Genomic DNA, 16,407 nt, shown 5'->3' with positions numbered 1-16,407 from the left:
CAAATTTCAGCTTTCTAAGACTTCATGATGATCGGTGAGTCAATGCCAAAATTGGGGGTTTTTGGACACCTATAAAATCTAAAGTATAATAGTAACAATATTCAAACTTTGCGCATTTAATTCTTTTAGTCATGTCGTTTCATCTTAACAATTTTGACTAGACTACTATTTTGCCAACAGAGGAAAGTGATTTAAGCTTCCAAATTTGTACATAAATTGGTTCAAGCATACACTTTAATTTGCCCATAGCTTATATGAAATATATTTATGGTTTTTAAATTACGCGACAAAAACCATTTTGTTAACGCGTCGTCACCTTAAGTACATTATAGGCTTACATCTAAACATATAGGTTGGTGTTTGGGGTGTGGTTGGTGAACTGCATCCCAGCTGCCGGCTCCTCAGCTGTGTATATCAGTTGGTATACAAGGAAGAGCAGATAGTAGTTTAAACCTGAAAAAAAAAGAGGTTTAGGTAAGGGTTTAATTATTATTTTTAACAAAAAATTAAAACGGACTCCCAAGGTAAAAACAATAATAACATCCTTATAATCCTCTTCTTTGTCCACCCCATGTTCCCAGTTCATCTGGGGTCGGGTCTCCCTGTAAGTTTGCGCCAGAATTTTCTGTTCTGGGTTGGCTCAGTAGTTAGGCTTTCCTGGTCCATCTCTCTCTTGATGTTGTTCCACCAGGTTGCGGGTGGTCTTCCTGGTCTCTTGTACACGTTTGGTATATTGAGGACTTTCTTTACGGCGTAGGCATCGTCTCTTCTTTGTATGTGACCGTACCATCTCAGCCTGGACTCTTTGACTTTTTCCACAACAGAAGCTACCCCGAACGAGCTCCTTATGTACTCATTGCGGACTTTATCTATGCAGGTTACACCAGCCGCCCATCTGAGCATCTTCATCTCATTCACGTGCAGTTGTTGTTCGTGAGCTTTTTTCATAGTCCAACCTTCCGCACCATAGGTAAGAGTGGGCCTTACCACGGACTTATAAACTTTACCCTTGATTTTGATGGGCATTCTAGGGTCACATAGAACACCAGTTAAAGACCTCCACTTGAGCCATGCTGAATTTATACGGTGTTGGACATCTTTGTCGGCGTTTGCATCTGATGTTAGGATGGATCCAAGATACTTAAAGCTCTCTACCTTCGGGAGTGCTATGCCGTCTATGAACACATTATTGCCTGCATTTTCCGTTCCTTCGTAATTACATTCCATGTATTCTGTCTTGCTGCGGCTGATGCGTAGTCCATATTTCTCTATTCTATCTACCCAACGATTAAACGTTTCTTGTAGGTCAGTGACTCAGTGACGGTTTTGCTTATGAGTGCTATGTCATCCGCATAGAGCATGCACCATGGTGTAGGTTGCTGTATGTCACGTGTTATGTAATCCATGCATAGGTTAAATAGAAGTGGGCTTAAGGTGGGGATTAATCTCAATCAAAAACGATAACCTTGCACACAACTAAAGAAGTTTTAATATAGATTTACTAACAATTTATTCAAATAAAATGTATAATTATCCTAGTTAATACTTATATTTCGATGAAATAGAGTTTTTTCGGAGGTGAGTTTGTAAATTAATTACAGCCAAAGAATTACGTTTTATTAAAATGTTTATGGTTTAAGGTATTTTAAATATTGTGCTTTATATCTCATATTTTTTAACACTTCGTTATTATATTGGAACTAAGTAAACCGGGAGTCACGGAATAACAAATTGGGGTTTATCCTCGCCTTAAGGCTGAGTCTTGGTGTACACCCACGTTCACCTGAAATGAACCACTAAGGCCAGCAGGGCTTTTAACGGTGGTTGTAGTATAAGTGTACATGTCCTGAACTATCAGTGAATATTGCTCCGGGATGCCATGTGCTCTTAAGGACTGCCAAACCAGATTTCGTGGTACCCTGTCAAAAGCCTTTTCAAGGCCTATGAAGAGGAGATGTAGGTTTTCTTTATTAGCGCGGTGCTTTTCCATTAAAATTCGAATTGTCTGTATTGTAACCTCTTACAATACAGACAATTCGAATATAAATAAGAGAGGTCGCTACTGTGCTCGAGTTAACTTCGGCTCCGTGTTATTCCTCAATTTAATAATATATAGTGTCTCTTAAAATCAAAAAGTGCGAAAAATTTAAACTTTGTCCCTTAAATCAAGTGATAAGTGATTAATTTCAAAATACCAGTGCATAAATTAAAAGAAATAGTGACTACAAAGTGCCAAAGAACAAAACAGTTTTTACCGTTCAATAAAAGCGAGAACTACAGTGTAAAATCAAAAACGTTATCCAAAAATAAAATCAGTGAAATAGCAGTGCAAATAAAAAGACAATAAACAGAAAAGTGTTAAAGTAAACAAACATAACCTCAAAGGATTTTTTTTGCCGATCATCTAGATAGTTAATTACATATTTAAAGAACTAGCGGCGCCATCTAGCGGTGTTGTGGAGAACTACTTCCTAAACCAGCGGCGCAAGAGTCGCAGTTCTATCAAACGTAAACAAGCAAACTAACCCACCAAGCAGTACCACCTTTTATCAACAGAGGGCAATACTAGTAAGATGGATAATGTGTTAAAAATTCTAAAACAAATCCAAAAGGATCTAATGACTCAAAAACACGAGATTAGAAATATGCAAGAAAATATTACTGAAACAATAATTAATAATATGAATTAAAATTTTACAAAATTAGAAAGAAAAACTGATATTTTAGAAACAGAAATTGGCCGACAACAGAACATAATAAATAATTTATCAAAACAGTTAAGGAAGAAAAACCTAATATTTTACGGAGTAGAAGAAACTGAACACGGATATCATGAACTTCAATCAAATTTCCTATGCTGCATTAACAATAACATGAATATTGAAATTCAACCAACGGAAATAGAATCGATCAGAAGACTTGGCAAAAAAACAGGGAGTATGTCTAGACCTATACTTGTAACCTTCACAACCATGGGACGAAAAATTGAGCTCTTGAAGAAAAAACGAACACTGGAAGGCTCCCCTATTAATATAAAAGAAGACTTCCCCCATGAAGTATTGGTAAAGCGTAAAGAATTACAAAAACAAGTAGAAGAAGAGCGCCAACTTGGAAGAAATGCTGTACTAAGATATGATAAACTAGTGATACTGCCAGGCGCCCCGAAAAACTGGAAACCATCTAACGACACGCAAAAAAAACGAAATCTGTCAATGTCTCTTATTGAAAAAAATATACCGTCAAATGAGAGCACTTCCAGTCAATTAAATAAAAGAAATAGAACAAACAATATAACATCTTATATATGCACGAAAACAAATAACAAAAAATCCGAGCACAAGTCTACTGAAAATATTACAACATCAAAAAACTAATTTCTACGCCTCTCTCCATACCTTCTCCAATACAGCTGGTCCCTGTGGAAGAAGTAGACCGCAACCCTCCATACACTACAAATACAGATAATATACTCTACATCTGCACTTACAATGCCAGATCTCTCTTATCGTATGAAAGATTATTGGATTTTAAACTAGCAATTTCAAAAATAAACTACGATATCGAAGAAGACGATGAACATATATTTTGCTACTATGGAGAGACCAAAGGGCAATATAGAGTTGGCTTCATTATTAAGAAAAAATTTAAGCAGAACATACAAATCTTTATTGCAATATCAGAACGAATATGCATTCTAAACCTACACTTTAGCAACAAGTCACTTTCATTAGTACAAGTCCATGCACCCACTGTAGAATCTAGCGAACAAGAAATATGTAGCTTCTATAATAATCTCCAAACAGCTCGGCACCAATGTTATCAACACCTTATTATAATGGGAGATTTCAACGCAAGAGTTGGATAACGCCTAGCGGGAGAAGAAAAATCCTTAGGAAACTATTGCTATGGAAAAAGAGATAATAGAGGTGAACTTCTTCTTCAATTCTGCTGGGAACATAAACTTTTCATCATAAATAGTATTTCAAAAAGAACCCAAAAAATTTGTGGACCTGGATGTCTCCGAAAAACAAGCGAAGCCAAATTGATTACATATTATCCAACCATAAAGAGAATATTGAAAATATAGAGATACTGAATAATTTTCAATTTCCAAGTGACCATAGATTTATCCGAAGCACAGTATATTTGTCGAAAATTAAAAAAAGCAGAGCAAGTTACAAACATGTAACAACTCAATTAATAACACTAACAAATCAAGAAAACTTCATAAAAACTTTAAAACAAAAAATTGGCACAGCTAACTTGTACGAATGCGAAGATGTAAAGTACTTAAATGATACATTGAAAAACTGTATCCTAGAAAGCTTACATTGCAACACATACATATCTGGGAAGAAACATGCTATTATTACAGAATATATAAAAAATCTTATACAAAGAAGGCATGAACTCAAGATCAAAAAAAAACTTAACAAAGAAGAAAAATTTGAACGCAGCTATTTATATAAAAATATACCTAAACTTATTAAAAAAGAACATAGAAAGTATAGAATAAAAACAATAGCTGTTGAATACAAAAAATGGATACCCTGTTTAAAAGAAAAGGACAGCAACACCAAGACTTTTTCAAGAGCGAACATAATAGAGACAGCAACATCTTTTTACACAAAACTCTACTCAGCACAAACCGATGAACAACAGGAAATCGAAACGGTCAACCGCAACTCTACCACCCTGGACAGGTTCTCATGTACTGAAATTATTAAAAAAATAGACAAGCTAAAATGTGACAAAAGTATTGGACCAGATGGCATCCCGAATCAAGCAATAAAAATTGGTAAAGTACTTTTAGCACCTTTAATAACCAACCAGTTCAATATGATTTTAAATGCAAAAATAATTCCTTCTGACTAAATCAGATATAATATTACTTTACAAGAAAGGAGATCCGGCAAATATAAATAACTACAGACCAATCAGCTTACAACCCAATATGTACAAACTCTTCGCAACCTGTCTGGCAGAACGTATACAAAAATATATTGATGAGCACCAACCACCAGAACAAGCAGGTTTTAGGAAAAATTTCTCCACAACTGATCATATTCACGTATTAGACCAAATAATTGAGAAATACGAAGAACACCAGCGTCCACTCTATCTGGCTTTTATTGATTACGCAAAAGCGTTCGATTCAATATCCCATAATAGTATGTGGACAGCTCTATATGAATGTGACATCCCAACAGAAACTGTAGATCTTATAAAAGATATTTATAGCAAAAGCACATCCCGAGTAAAAATGGAAACAAAAGGCTCACAGATAAAAATTTGCAGAGGAGCTCGTCAAGGTGCCCCCTCTCGCCTGGAATATTTATCAGTGTCCTGGAAAATATAATGAAAAAACTTAAGTGGGGCAAAAGGGGTATAAATATTAAAGGAGAATATCTGAGCAATTTGAGGTTTGCAGACGACATTATCATCTTCGCAGAATCTGCTGTCCAACTGGAAAAAATGATTTGCGAATTGCACACTGTAAGTCAGCAAATTGGGTTAGAGCTAAATACTATTAAAACTAAAATTATGACCAACTCTACCTTATTGCCGATAAGAGTAAATGATACCCCTCTGGACTACGTACAAGAATATGTCTATCTAGGAAAACAAATATCTTTCTCTAAGTCTCGACAGCTAGATGAAGTAACAAGAAGAATCAACATCACATGGAACAAGTTTTGGAGCTACAAAAAGGTACTAAAATCAAATATGCCTATATCTCAAGAAGAAAGTACTAGACTCCTGCTTACTTCCATGTCTCTCGTACGGTAGCCAAACCTGGATATATAATAATTCTATAAAAATAAAATACAAATTTGCCAAAGATCCATGGAACGCAGTATTTTAAATATAAAAAGAAGGGACAGAAAACGAAACTCAGATATTAGAGAAATAACAAACGTTATTGATGCTTTAGAACATTGTCAAAAACTAAAATGGAAATGGGCAGGACATATAGCGCGGATGAATAAACAGAAATGGACATACAAAGTAACTAACTGGACGGGACCACAATACAAACGAAAAAAAGGAAGACCAAGAACAAGATGGATGGACGATATAATAAAAATAGCCGGAAAAGACTGGATGATTAAGGCAAATGATAGAGATGCATGGCAAAGTATGGAGGAGGCCTATACTCGTAGAAAGGTCCTTAACAACTAATAATCTAATAATTTAATAATTGATAAAGGATAATATTAATAATGTTACTAAATTTTTTTTTGCTAATAATATTTGAATAGTTCATAAATACTTAATTAATAATTAGAAAATGTATTAAAACAAATAAAACACTGTAATTTTATAATATTATCATGTATGCATATTGTAATAATTAAGGAATAAACGAGGCTTAATAATAATAATTATCCGTTCCCAGATCTTAAGGGTGTGCGAAGTCAATTTTATACCTCTATAGGGAAGACATTAAAGACATTCCAAGGGAGACATTGCATTGTGCAATGTCTCCCTTGTTCTTAAAAATTGGCCACAGTGTGCTCTTACGCCACGAATCAGGTATAGTGCCTTCACTTAGGATGTTATTGAAGAGCTTTGTTAGCCACGGTACTGCGTCTCCAATTTTCTTCCAGATATCAGCTGGTACCTGGTCTGCGCCTACAGCCTTACGATATTTCATTTTGGCTATTGCAGTTTTGGTTTCATCTAGAGATATAGCATTAATAGGTCCTTCAGTTGGTGCTATATGAGGTAAAGGTTTGCTAGGAAATTCTTCGTTCATGAGATGTTCGTAGTACTCCTTCCACCTTTCTGTAATATCTTTGTTTGATGTTAGTAGTGCCCCTTGGACATCCTTAATGTATTTGTTACGTTTGACATCAAGAGTTTGCCTTTGTCGCTGACCTGCAACCTTATATATGGTGTTTGTATATTTTGCCTCTTCCAACCCTTCATAAAATTTCGCATTTGCCGCAGCTCGGGCCTGTGCCACTGCCGACTTCACGATATTCTTAAGTGTTGTATACGTGGTGCGGTCCTCATCCAGATTTGTTTTTTGCCAGATCTTGATAGCATTTTTCTTAGATTTTATTAATTCCTTAATACTATCATTCCACCAGGAGGGTTCTTTGGCATTTTGAAGGACTCCTTTGGAGACGCTAAGTATCTCTTTTTCTTTGCTCAGGCAGAATTGTTCGAAGTCGGACCACATTTTATTTGTAGTTTTGTTCATCTTTAGGTCTTCGTTAAGGTATTGGGCTAGTTGATCTAGAAGCAAGCGTCCCTTAGGGCCATGCAGTTCTCTCCATTTTATGTGCTCTGTCCTATATACGTTTGTTTTAAGAGGTTTGAGAGTTGGAGAATTGAAACCAGCAGTCTATGCTGTGATGTGAGAGCATTGCCTGGTATAACTTTGCAGTCTTTATATAGTTTAAGCATGTTGCTATTTGCCATTATGTAGTCCACTTGAGTAGTATGATTTGCACATTTGTAAGTAATCAGGTGTTCTATCTTTTTCTTAAAGTATGATGATCTTTAGATCAGCATTTATTGCAAAGTTTGTAATGCTTGTTCCTTGCTGGTTAATTTTTCCGTACCCATATCCACCATGGACCTTTGCGTGCTCTCCCGCCTTTTCGCCGATATGTCCGTTTAAATCTCCTCCCACGTGAACATATTCTCCATGGGGGATGGATTGTATTAGCTCTGCAAAGTCTTCCCAGAACTCAGATTTTTCTTGTTCTGTGCATCCAGATTGTGGTGCGTAAGATGAGATAATATTAAATGGCGGCTGGTCGTCGATGGCAAGCTTAACTGTCATGAGACGGTCACTCTTCCTTTCAACATTGATAATGCGCTGTTTCAGGTTTTTGTCCAGAACGAATCCTACTCCGTTTCACTTATTTGTGGTACCATAATATAAGAGTTGGTAATTTTTTCCAATGTCCCTTGATTTAGAGCCCTTCCACTTGGTTTCTTGGACGCAGCAGGCGTTTATCTTTCTTTTTTGTAGTATGTCGCTAAGCTCTTTACTGCGTCCCGTCATAGTGCCGATGTTCCAGGTCGCCAGTCTTAATTTATGATGACTTAAAATGGTAGATTGCGAACACAAGTTCTTGTCAAAATCGTCGCTTGGGGGGGACGCCCTAGCATGTTTCTTCTTTTTCGCATTCTGTGTCGCATCTACGTCGCTTCGGGGGTACGCCTTGGCATTAGACTCCCATATATTATTCTTACTTTTCATCATGTACAGGGAGGAGAGTTTTGGCTTTAATTTTACGGCCGGTTGCCACCTGACACCAAGTTTCTAACCTTACATACTCATTACTCAGCCCTAAATCTAAAAACCTTAATTTCACACTAAAGTGCGACAAAATACTTGATAATAATATGTGTCAGCCGCACGAGAAGAATCTAAAAACTCTACACATTAGTCAAAATCGGCCATTTTTTATTAGTTACGGTAAATACAAAAGTTAGAGAAAAGTAAGTTCAAAGCCCATAGCGTGACGAATAACAAAATGGCCAAGCTACCGATTTTGACTATTGTGTATAGTTTTTAGATTCTCTAAAGTCTAAACACACTATGGCGAAATTCCGCGGCGGAAGTTCGGCTTGATTCCACCTGCAATGTATTTTAAATTACCGATGACACACCATGCCGAAATTCCGTCGCGTTATATTGTATGCGTTTGACATTGCTGAACTTCGGCCTAGTGTGTTTGTTAGACACTTACCCATCGCAAAGAAGTATGCGAAATTCTCCAAAGCTGTGTTGGCCTCGAAGAAGATGACATCAATGAAGAACGGCAGAGTCTGTAGAACCAGCCCCGTGTAGAAGTATACCTTCAGTATATTCTTCTTTTTCTGCAAAAACATACACAAAGCGTACATTTTTTACTTGCCAGTTATTTAATTTTTATGTGTAAGTATCCGCACAAGACACCTAAATTATTTTAGCGATGATGTTTTTAAAATAATCGGCCAAGTGCGAGTCGGACTCGCACACGAAGGGTACCGTTATAGAGGAAAAATAGGCGAAAAATTGTGTTTTTGTATGGGAGCCCCCCTTAATTTTTTATTTTATTTTAATATTTTTCTTAAATATTGAAGTAGATACATATAATTAAGGCCTTTGTGAAAATATCAAGTGCCTACCTGTTGCCATTATTGATATCGAGCAAAAAAGGCCAAAAAATCATGTTTGTTGTATGGAAGCCCCCTTTAAATATTAATTTTATTTTGTTTTTAGTATTTGTTGTTATAGCGGCAACAGATATACACAATCTGTGAAAATTTCAGAATTCTAGCTATAGCAGTTTTTGAGATACAGGCTGGAGACAGACAGACGGACAGACAGATATCGAAGTCTCATGAATAGGGTCCCTTTTTCACCCTTTGGGTACGGAACCCTAAATATTAATACAATTTAATAAGCGACAGCTCCTTATACACTTTTTCTATGCTCGCCTGGAAGAAATGTCCAATAGTTTTCAATTCTTTCTTTGTATTTCGACGGTCCCTACGTATAAAGCGACATGTCAAAAGTAGTGGTTTTCAGGAGAGCGTTTTTAAGATTCAAACTGTTACTGTAGATCACCATAAAACATAAACACAATTATTTTTATTGATCTGTAAAGCTTAATGTAGGCCGTTTGTCATTATATAACACAATTTTAAATATTTACAATATTTTCGCCAAAATTGCAAGGTGACCGTTTTTACGGTAACAATTCAAGACTGCCCATAACGGTTAAGTCATACATGTCCGTTTTTACTTTGGAAGAATTAAAATATTATATTAGGTCCTAAATTCATTAAGCACTATATAAAATGGTTCGTATTGTCATAATTTATAAGTTTATCATGTATAATAATACAAATTCTGCCTCTTCAGTAAGAAAAACTAAAAAACACAGACATATCTTTTTATACGCTGCTAATTTAAGAAGTTTTTTCTATGTTATAATGAACGAACAAAAGGACATGTCATCAATAACTATAAGGTCCATAATGAAAAATTGTAATAAAATGTTATTATTTGATAAGTTAAACTGTTTAATTTTCCAAAGTCTAAAAATTTAAGTATAAATGTATTAACTAATTCTGTTTTCAGTAAACAAAAGCATCATAATGTTGAAGATGAAGATGATGAGAATGATGAACTGATTTTATTTACAAAATGCATCGGTGCTATGATTTAGATTTTTTTTATAATATTTTTGCAAATTTGTCAATGATACCTACTGTAAAAAAAATTAACATATTTACATCTTGAAGATAACAAATGCCCAGATCATTTGCCTTTTTCTTCTTCTTGGTCTTTTCGTATACTTGAGCAAGGTCAATACCTTTTCCAATTTTGAGACCTAGGTGACCAATATTGACGACCTCAGACTTTTATTGCATCTTAATATGAATAAATTCTTTGAGGCTTCATTATAACTTCTACGGTGGAGAAGTTTGGACTGTAAAATATAATTCTGAGTCTATTATTATATTCAGCTTTTTCTTGAGAATTTATGAAGGTCGTAATTTTCACCATTACTATTGAATACAGAGCTGCAGCATGATGCATCTTACATGTTCCTCGCAGGAACAAAATAGTATTTCATCCCAATTTGCGACTACCAAATTGACAGAACACCTTATCTTATTAAGCTGAAGAGTTTGTTTGTTTGAACGCCCTAATCTCAGGAACTGCTGGTCCGATTTAGAAAATTCTGTTAGTGTTTGATAGCTCATTTATTGAGAAAGGTTATAGGCTATAAATTATAACGCTAAGATAAATAGGAGAAAGGAAATAGGAAAATGGAAAAACGGGGAAGATTATTTGATAGGGTTTCTTTTCCCGTCGTAAGTCCATCTATCGAGCAAATAAGGAGTGTTCTTTATAGTTTTTAATTAATGTTACATTATTTATTAACTGTGTTGTATAAAATAAATAGCAGTTAATTAAACACATAGCCAGTTTAACGCCTTTTGTTCGCAAAACAAATATGCAGTCGAAACTCATACTCAATGTTCTTGCAAAGCCGCAAACATAAAAATATTTTATTTACTTTCTTTAAATAAAATAATACAATAGTATATTTTCAAGCATTTAGGTTTCCGTGCTTAATAATTGAAAACGGAAACCTATCAGACTTCGCTTTCTATATGTCGTCCGCCCGTCTATCACCAAGTTTCATCTCAAGAACCGCAATAGTAGAAATTTACACAAATTACGTTTTTTTGTTGGCGCTATAAGAAATTGATTAGAATAAAAATAAAATTTATTGATTATTGTGGACCTCAAACAACAAACGCGATTTTTTTGCTCTATATCCATAACAGTAAAGCACTGATGGTTGTTCATGATGAAAAGAAGCCTCAGCCTCCGTTACAGCAATTATTTCACATCGCTGATTATTTATAACACTTAAATACTCATATTGGTTTGAATTTGATTGAATGTGTGGCACTAGACCCAATAAAAACGAACAAAAATCTCATAATAGCTGAACGTAAATGATAACAAGTCTAAAAATAATTCGCTACCTTAGAGGTAGAAACGGACATGTACGACATGACGCGGGACAGCGCGTAATTTTCAACGCGGTACAAGACGGTAAGTATAGATGTCCGCATTTACCACACTAAAAGCTAATACAACCTCCGATTTGTCGTCATTTACGTCTTTTTATCTTTGGAATTACTTGTGAATTGTGATAGAAAAATCACGGACGTAAAAAAAATACGGACGTAACCTTCTCTAATCACGAGTGAAGCCTAGTTATGGCCGCCCGTGTAGGACGTGTGCGTGATATGAGGGTTGCCATATAAATCATAAATTTCCCTACTTTTTAAATTTTGTAAACTCAGACAAGTTAAATGTATTTTTTATATTTAAACATATTTTTATGTTTTTTTCGCTTCAGAAATGTAAGCGGTTGTAAATAATGGCTTGTTAAATCAGTTAACGGCCTGTTAGAGCTATCGAGAGTTCTACCATGCGCTAACGTCAAATCAAATCACCTAACATGGTGTTAAATTTATTCCTGGTCTAGAGGTCCATTCAATATTTTCATTCCTACTCTCAATGACGCTCGGGTGACTACACCAATAGCACCTTCCCTCCCCTACTACTGAAGGAAATCTAAGACAACAATTTTATCTATGGACGCTTCACACCACGTCAGTCTGACCCCGTGCTAAGTACCTGAAGTTTGTGTTACGGGTACCAGACAACGGAAATATATTTAATACTGTTATACTATACATATATTTAAGATTTTTATTATATGATACACATATTTAATACACACCCATGACCCAGGAACTTTGAAAACTTTTTGTTCCGTCGGCAGGATTCGAACCCGCGACCCCCGGCTTGAGCTACCGACAGCCCACCCACTGAGCCACAGAGGTCGTCAAACAACAATTATATCCACTTTTGTAAATTAAGAAATTAATAGGGGTGTAGACTATTTTTAGGAAATATATTTATTTTACAGATGTACCATCAAGAAGTTGATTCCTATGCAATTGACAGACCAACGTTATTTGGTCGAATACTTATGTCAATTCAATGTTAATTGTGATCTGTCGGCTGGGTTTGACGTAACGCAACCAAACTACTTATGTCCCCGATTTGCATAGGAATCAACTTCTCTGTTAGTACATAAGTATTTTGTTACACCTAAAAATATAAAAAATAAATACACTCTTATTTCAATTTAAAAAATCACTTATTAAATATAAAAAAATATTATAAAGTTATTAAGTAAAATATGTCCACAAACATACAAACTCTCAAAAAAACAATAATTTGTATTAGATTTCGTTTACTGTCTACACCCCTATTATTGTATTCCTGCCTAATTACTGGTCAATAGTATGCTAAATACTTACATGACACTAATAAAAGACAATAAAATTAATTATTTGATTATTAAAAAATAATTTAAAATTTTCCCCGGTTTGGGGAAAATTTCCCCACTTTGTTATGGACATTACTGACCTGTTGAAGTTGAATTAATATTTACATTATTTTATCAAAATACTTAAAAAATATGTTATCTTACCTATGAAAGGTTATTCCTTGATGTTTTTTGTGTAAGGTTGTATTGTTTTTGCACCATTTTACAACACAAGATGGCATATTTATTTTTATTTATGAATGACAAAGACGTGTCACCGCGATGCAGTCTAATTGCGTAATGGCGGTACGCTCGGCTTATTACAGTGCGAGTGTGTGTGAAAAGATGTGTACGTATGATCGCCTGGGCTTATTACTCATTTCTTAATGGCGATCCGTCCGTATTTTTTTTACGTCCGTGAGAAAAATAATAATAATATAGGAATATGCGTCTCATTATATGGAAGGGCATGATGCAATAAAAAAAAATTGCTATTTTGGACATGACCTTTTATACGTAGGGACCGTCGATTTTTTATGTGTTCAAATATTATTATTATCTATATATTTTATTATTATTATCTTAAGCTACAATACCAAGTATCTTTGGCGGTAGTGTGAAAAACATAACATCTTCATCTTCCAAATACTTTCATATATCAAATACTAGAAAGCTTAGCTTCAGCTTTTACCTTGTGTACACCAAACAACAGAATGCTGGTCATGAGGACGTCCAGTGCCGTGAAGGCGATGGTCAAGTTGAGGTGGACCTTGGCTCCCTCCTCATGCACCTTCTCAAAGATGTCATGTGTGGTAATCCCTTCTACCGTCATGAAGATCAGGATGGGGAGGCATAGCAGAGAGATTATCTGGAAAAGTATAGTAATACCATTAAGGAGTGAGTACACTCAGACGGGCCGTGCCGGGGCTCAGCGTGCCGGGGCGCATCGCAAAAATCCGCCTCCATATAATTTGTATGGAAGCGGATGCGCGTATCGCGCACTGTGCCGGGAGCCGGGGCGCATCGGCGCGGATTTTTGATCCGCGGATCTGTCAATGCGACACGGCCCGACAAGACCCGCTGCGCCCCGGCAACAGTGTGCTATAGCAAGCGGCCTGGCAAGCCTCGGCTCAAAATCCGCCAATGCATTGCGCGCCGACCCGCCCCGGCACGCCGGCACAGTGAGCGTTAAAATCCGTCAATGCGATGCGGCCCGACCCGGCTATAGTGTGCTATAGCGCATTTTGCGCTGCGCTGCGCCCTGAGCCCCTGACCCGCCCCGGGACGCCCCGGCACGCACCGACAAAGTGAGCGCGAAAGAGTACTAGATGATGCCTACAACTCCGTTGCGCCAAAATTCAGGATAAAAGTATCCTATGTCCTTTCCCGGGACACAAAGTATCTCCATACCAAAGATAGACAGACGGACAGACAGACACACTTTCGCATTTATAATATTACAAGCATGAATAATGAAAGTATGGTTGGTGTAATAACACTCTTACAAAACACAGCAGGCCTTACAGTATTGCATGGAAGATGCTATCATTGTTCTAGACATGGGCGTATCCAGGTTCTGGGCCAGGGGGGGGCAAATCAGATTTTTCATAAGCTAGGTGTTTATAAAGAATAAAAAATTAATAATTTTTAGTTGTAAAAATATTGTATTGCAAACAAATGGCAAAAATTCGTTCTTAATTTTTTATTTTTATAGATAAAAGTACTAGATAATATACTTAGTAGGGACGTCAACATGATCCAGGGGGGGGCAGCTGCCCCCCACTGCCCCCCCCTGCCCCCCTCGGTACGCCCATGGTTCTAGAGGTCTAGATTTCAAAATTTTAAGAACCAAGATTCAGACATTTAAGATCTTAGAAGAAACGTACCTCGTGTGAGCAATTAACATTTCGATAATGTTTTATGCATCTAGCAGTAATTTTATCTAATAGCTTTAAAACACAAATAAAACCTCTACTTTTCAAGTATAATATACTTTTTGGAAAGTGAAGCAAAACGAGCGTAATTTTGTAAGTATGTAACGTAGCAAGTCGTAGAACGGCTTGCTACGTTACATACATACATTTTTTTTTAATGAAATAAGGGGGCAAACGAGCAAACGGGTCACCTGATGGAAAGCAACTACCGTCGCCCATGGACACTCACAGCATTAGAAGAGCTGCAGGTGCGTTGCCGGCCTCTTAAGAGGGAATAGGGTAATAGGGAAGGGAATAGGGTAATAGGGAAGGGAATAGGGTAGGGGATTGGGCCTCCGGTAAACTCACTCACTCGGTTAAACACAGCGCAAGCGCTGTTTCACGCCGGTTTTCTGTGAGCCCGTGGTATTTCTCCGGTCGAGCCGGCCCATTCGTGCCGAAGCATGGCTCTCCCACGTTAGATTTCCATATTAATTACCTATAAGTAACTCACACATTAATTCTACCCTAATATTTAAATACCCTGATTTCAGAATTTATGCCGACACCACTTCTACATGACTTAAAAATTTAAGATGAACCTTACCAGGTTGATATAACCAAAAATCAGCACTCCTTTGCGCAGCGGCACGCAGAAGCAACACTTCGTAACCACGGGACACTTCATGACTCCTGACTGACTTCTCTTCTAACTAACTGCTCTCTCCTCTCTCCTGACTTGTTATTTCTCCTGACTAGCGTCTTCTCTCCTGACTAGCGACAGACTGGACGAAGGCGTCAAGTGACTGCTCACTAAACTAATGAGCCACTTCCTTATTTCGTAGCGCACATTTTGTTACATTATACATTGCTGGCAGGTTGAGCTTAATTTACCAGGCATGTTGAATTAAAACACGAAGAAGGTTTTGTTGATTTGAACTGAGATAGAGATATCCTGTGTTATTCTGACTCTAAACTACGACAAATAAACTAATGCATAATATTTGTAGAATTCGCTAATGTGTGGTACACACGAAAAGTGTTTGTCGCAGCAGAGTATGCAAGCGTGATTTGCAGGTTTTTTTTAGTTTATTTTTTTAGACACAAAATTCTTGACCAGTTTACTAGTTCCGGAGCTATTAAGTGCACATTCTTCACAAAATATAAAAACCCCTTTAGTAATAAAAGTATTTAGTTGAGTTTGAGTTTATTTACTAGATACGTTTTATCTTTGTCTGATACGTTGGAATGACGTTTAAACTAGGCAAAACATTATAAACATTTTTAACATTTTTACATTTAAAAATACTATTGACAGTGCATAAGTATAATATACTTAGAATACTTTTTTTGGTAAGTGGCCGATTATTATTCAGTAAATCAGTAACCATTAAGTTGTCTGCAGCATGCTGCATAGCTGATAATACAATATAGAGATCCGCAGCATGCTGCGGCATGTATATTGCGTGTGTGAACTCAGCCTAAAATCAGCAGTTATAGGTTAATTTCAATAAATTAATTATAATTATTATCATCCATCGATAACAAATATCATTGCGTCTCAAGTAAAATACGCAAGTGTATGTGCTATCAAGGAAATCTGTTCATAGACAGAT

General features: G+C 36.4%; 1 protein-coding gene across 1 annotated transcript; it reads right to left on the bottom strand.

Annotated features, from left to right (window-relative positions):
- Positions 1–255: 255 nt before the first annotated feature.
- On the bottom strand, positions 256–16,018 carry LOC121734806. The gene is made up of 4 exons (XM_042125423.1): positions 15,399–16,018; positions 13,570–13,746; positions 8,715–8,844; positions 256–453 (listed from the first exon to the last, which is right to left on the bottom strand). The coding sequence occupies exons 1-4, from the start codon at positions 15,477–15,479 to the stop codon at positions 341–343; spliced, it is 501 nt and encodes a 166-aa protein (XP_041981357.1). The 5' UTR covers positions 15,480–16,018; the 3' UTR covers positions 256–340.
- Positions 16,019–16,407: the final 389 nt, after the last annotated feature.

The sequence above is a fragment of the Aricia agestis genome, chromosome 16, assembly GCF_905147365.1.
Source record: "Aricia agestis chromosome 16, ilAriAges1.1, whole genome shotgun sequence".
NCBI lineage: Eukaryota > Metazoa > Arthropoda > Insecta > Lepidoptera > Lycaenidae > Aricia > Aricia agestis.
Note: the sequence above shows the minus strand (reverse complement) of the source record. Positions and strands in the feature narration are given on the sequence as shown.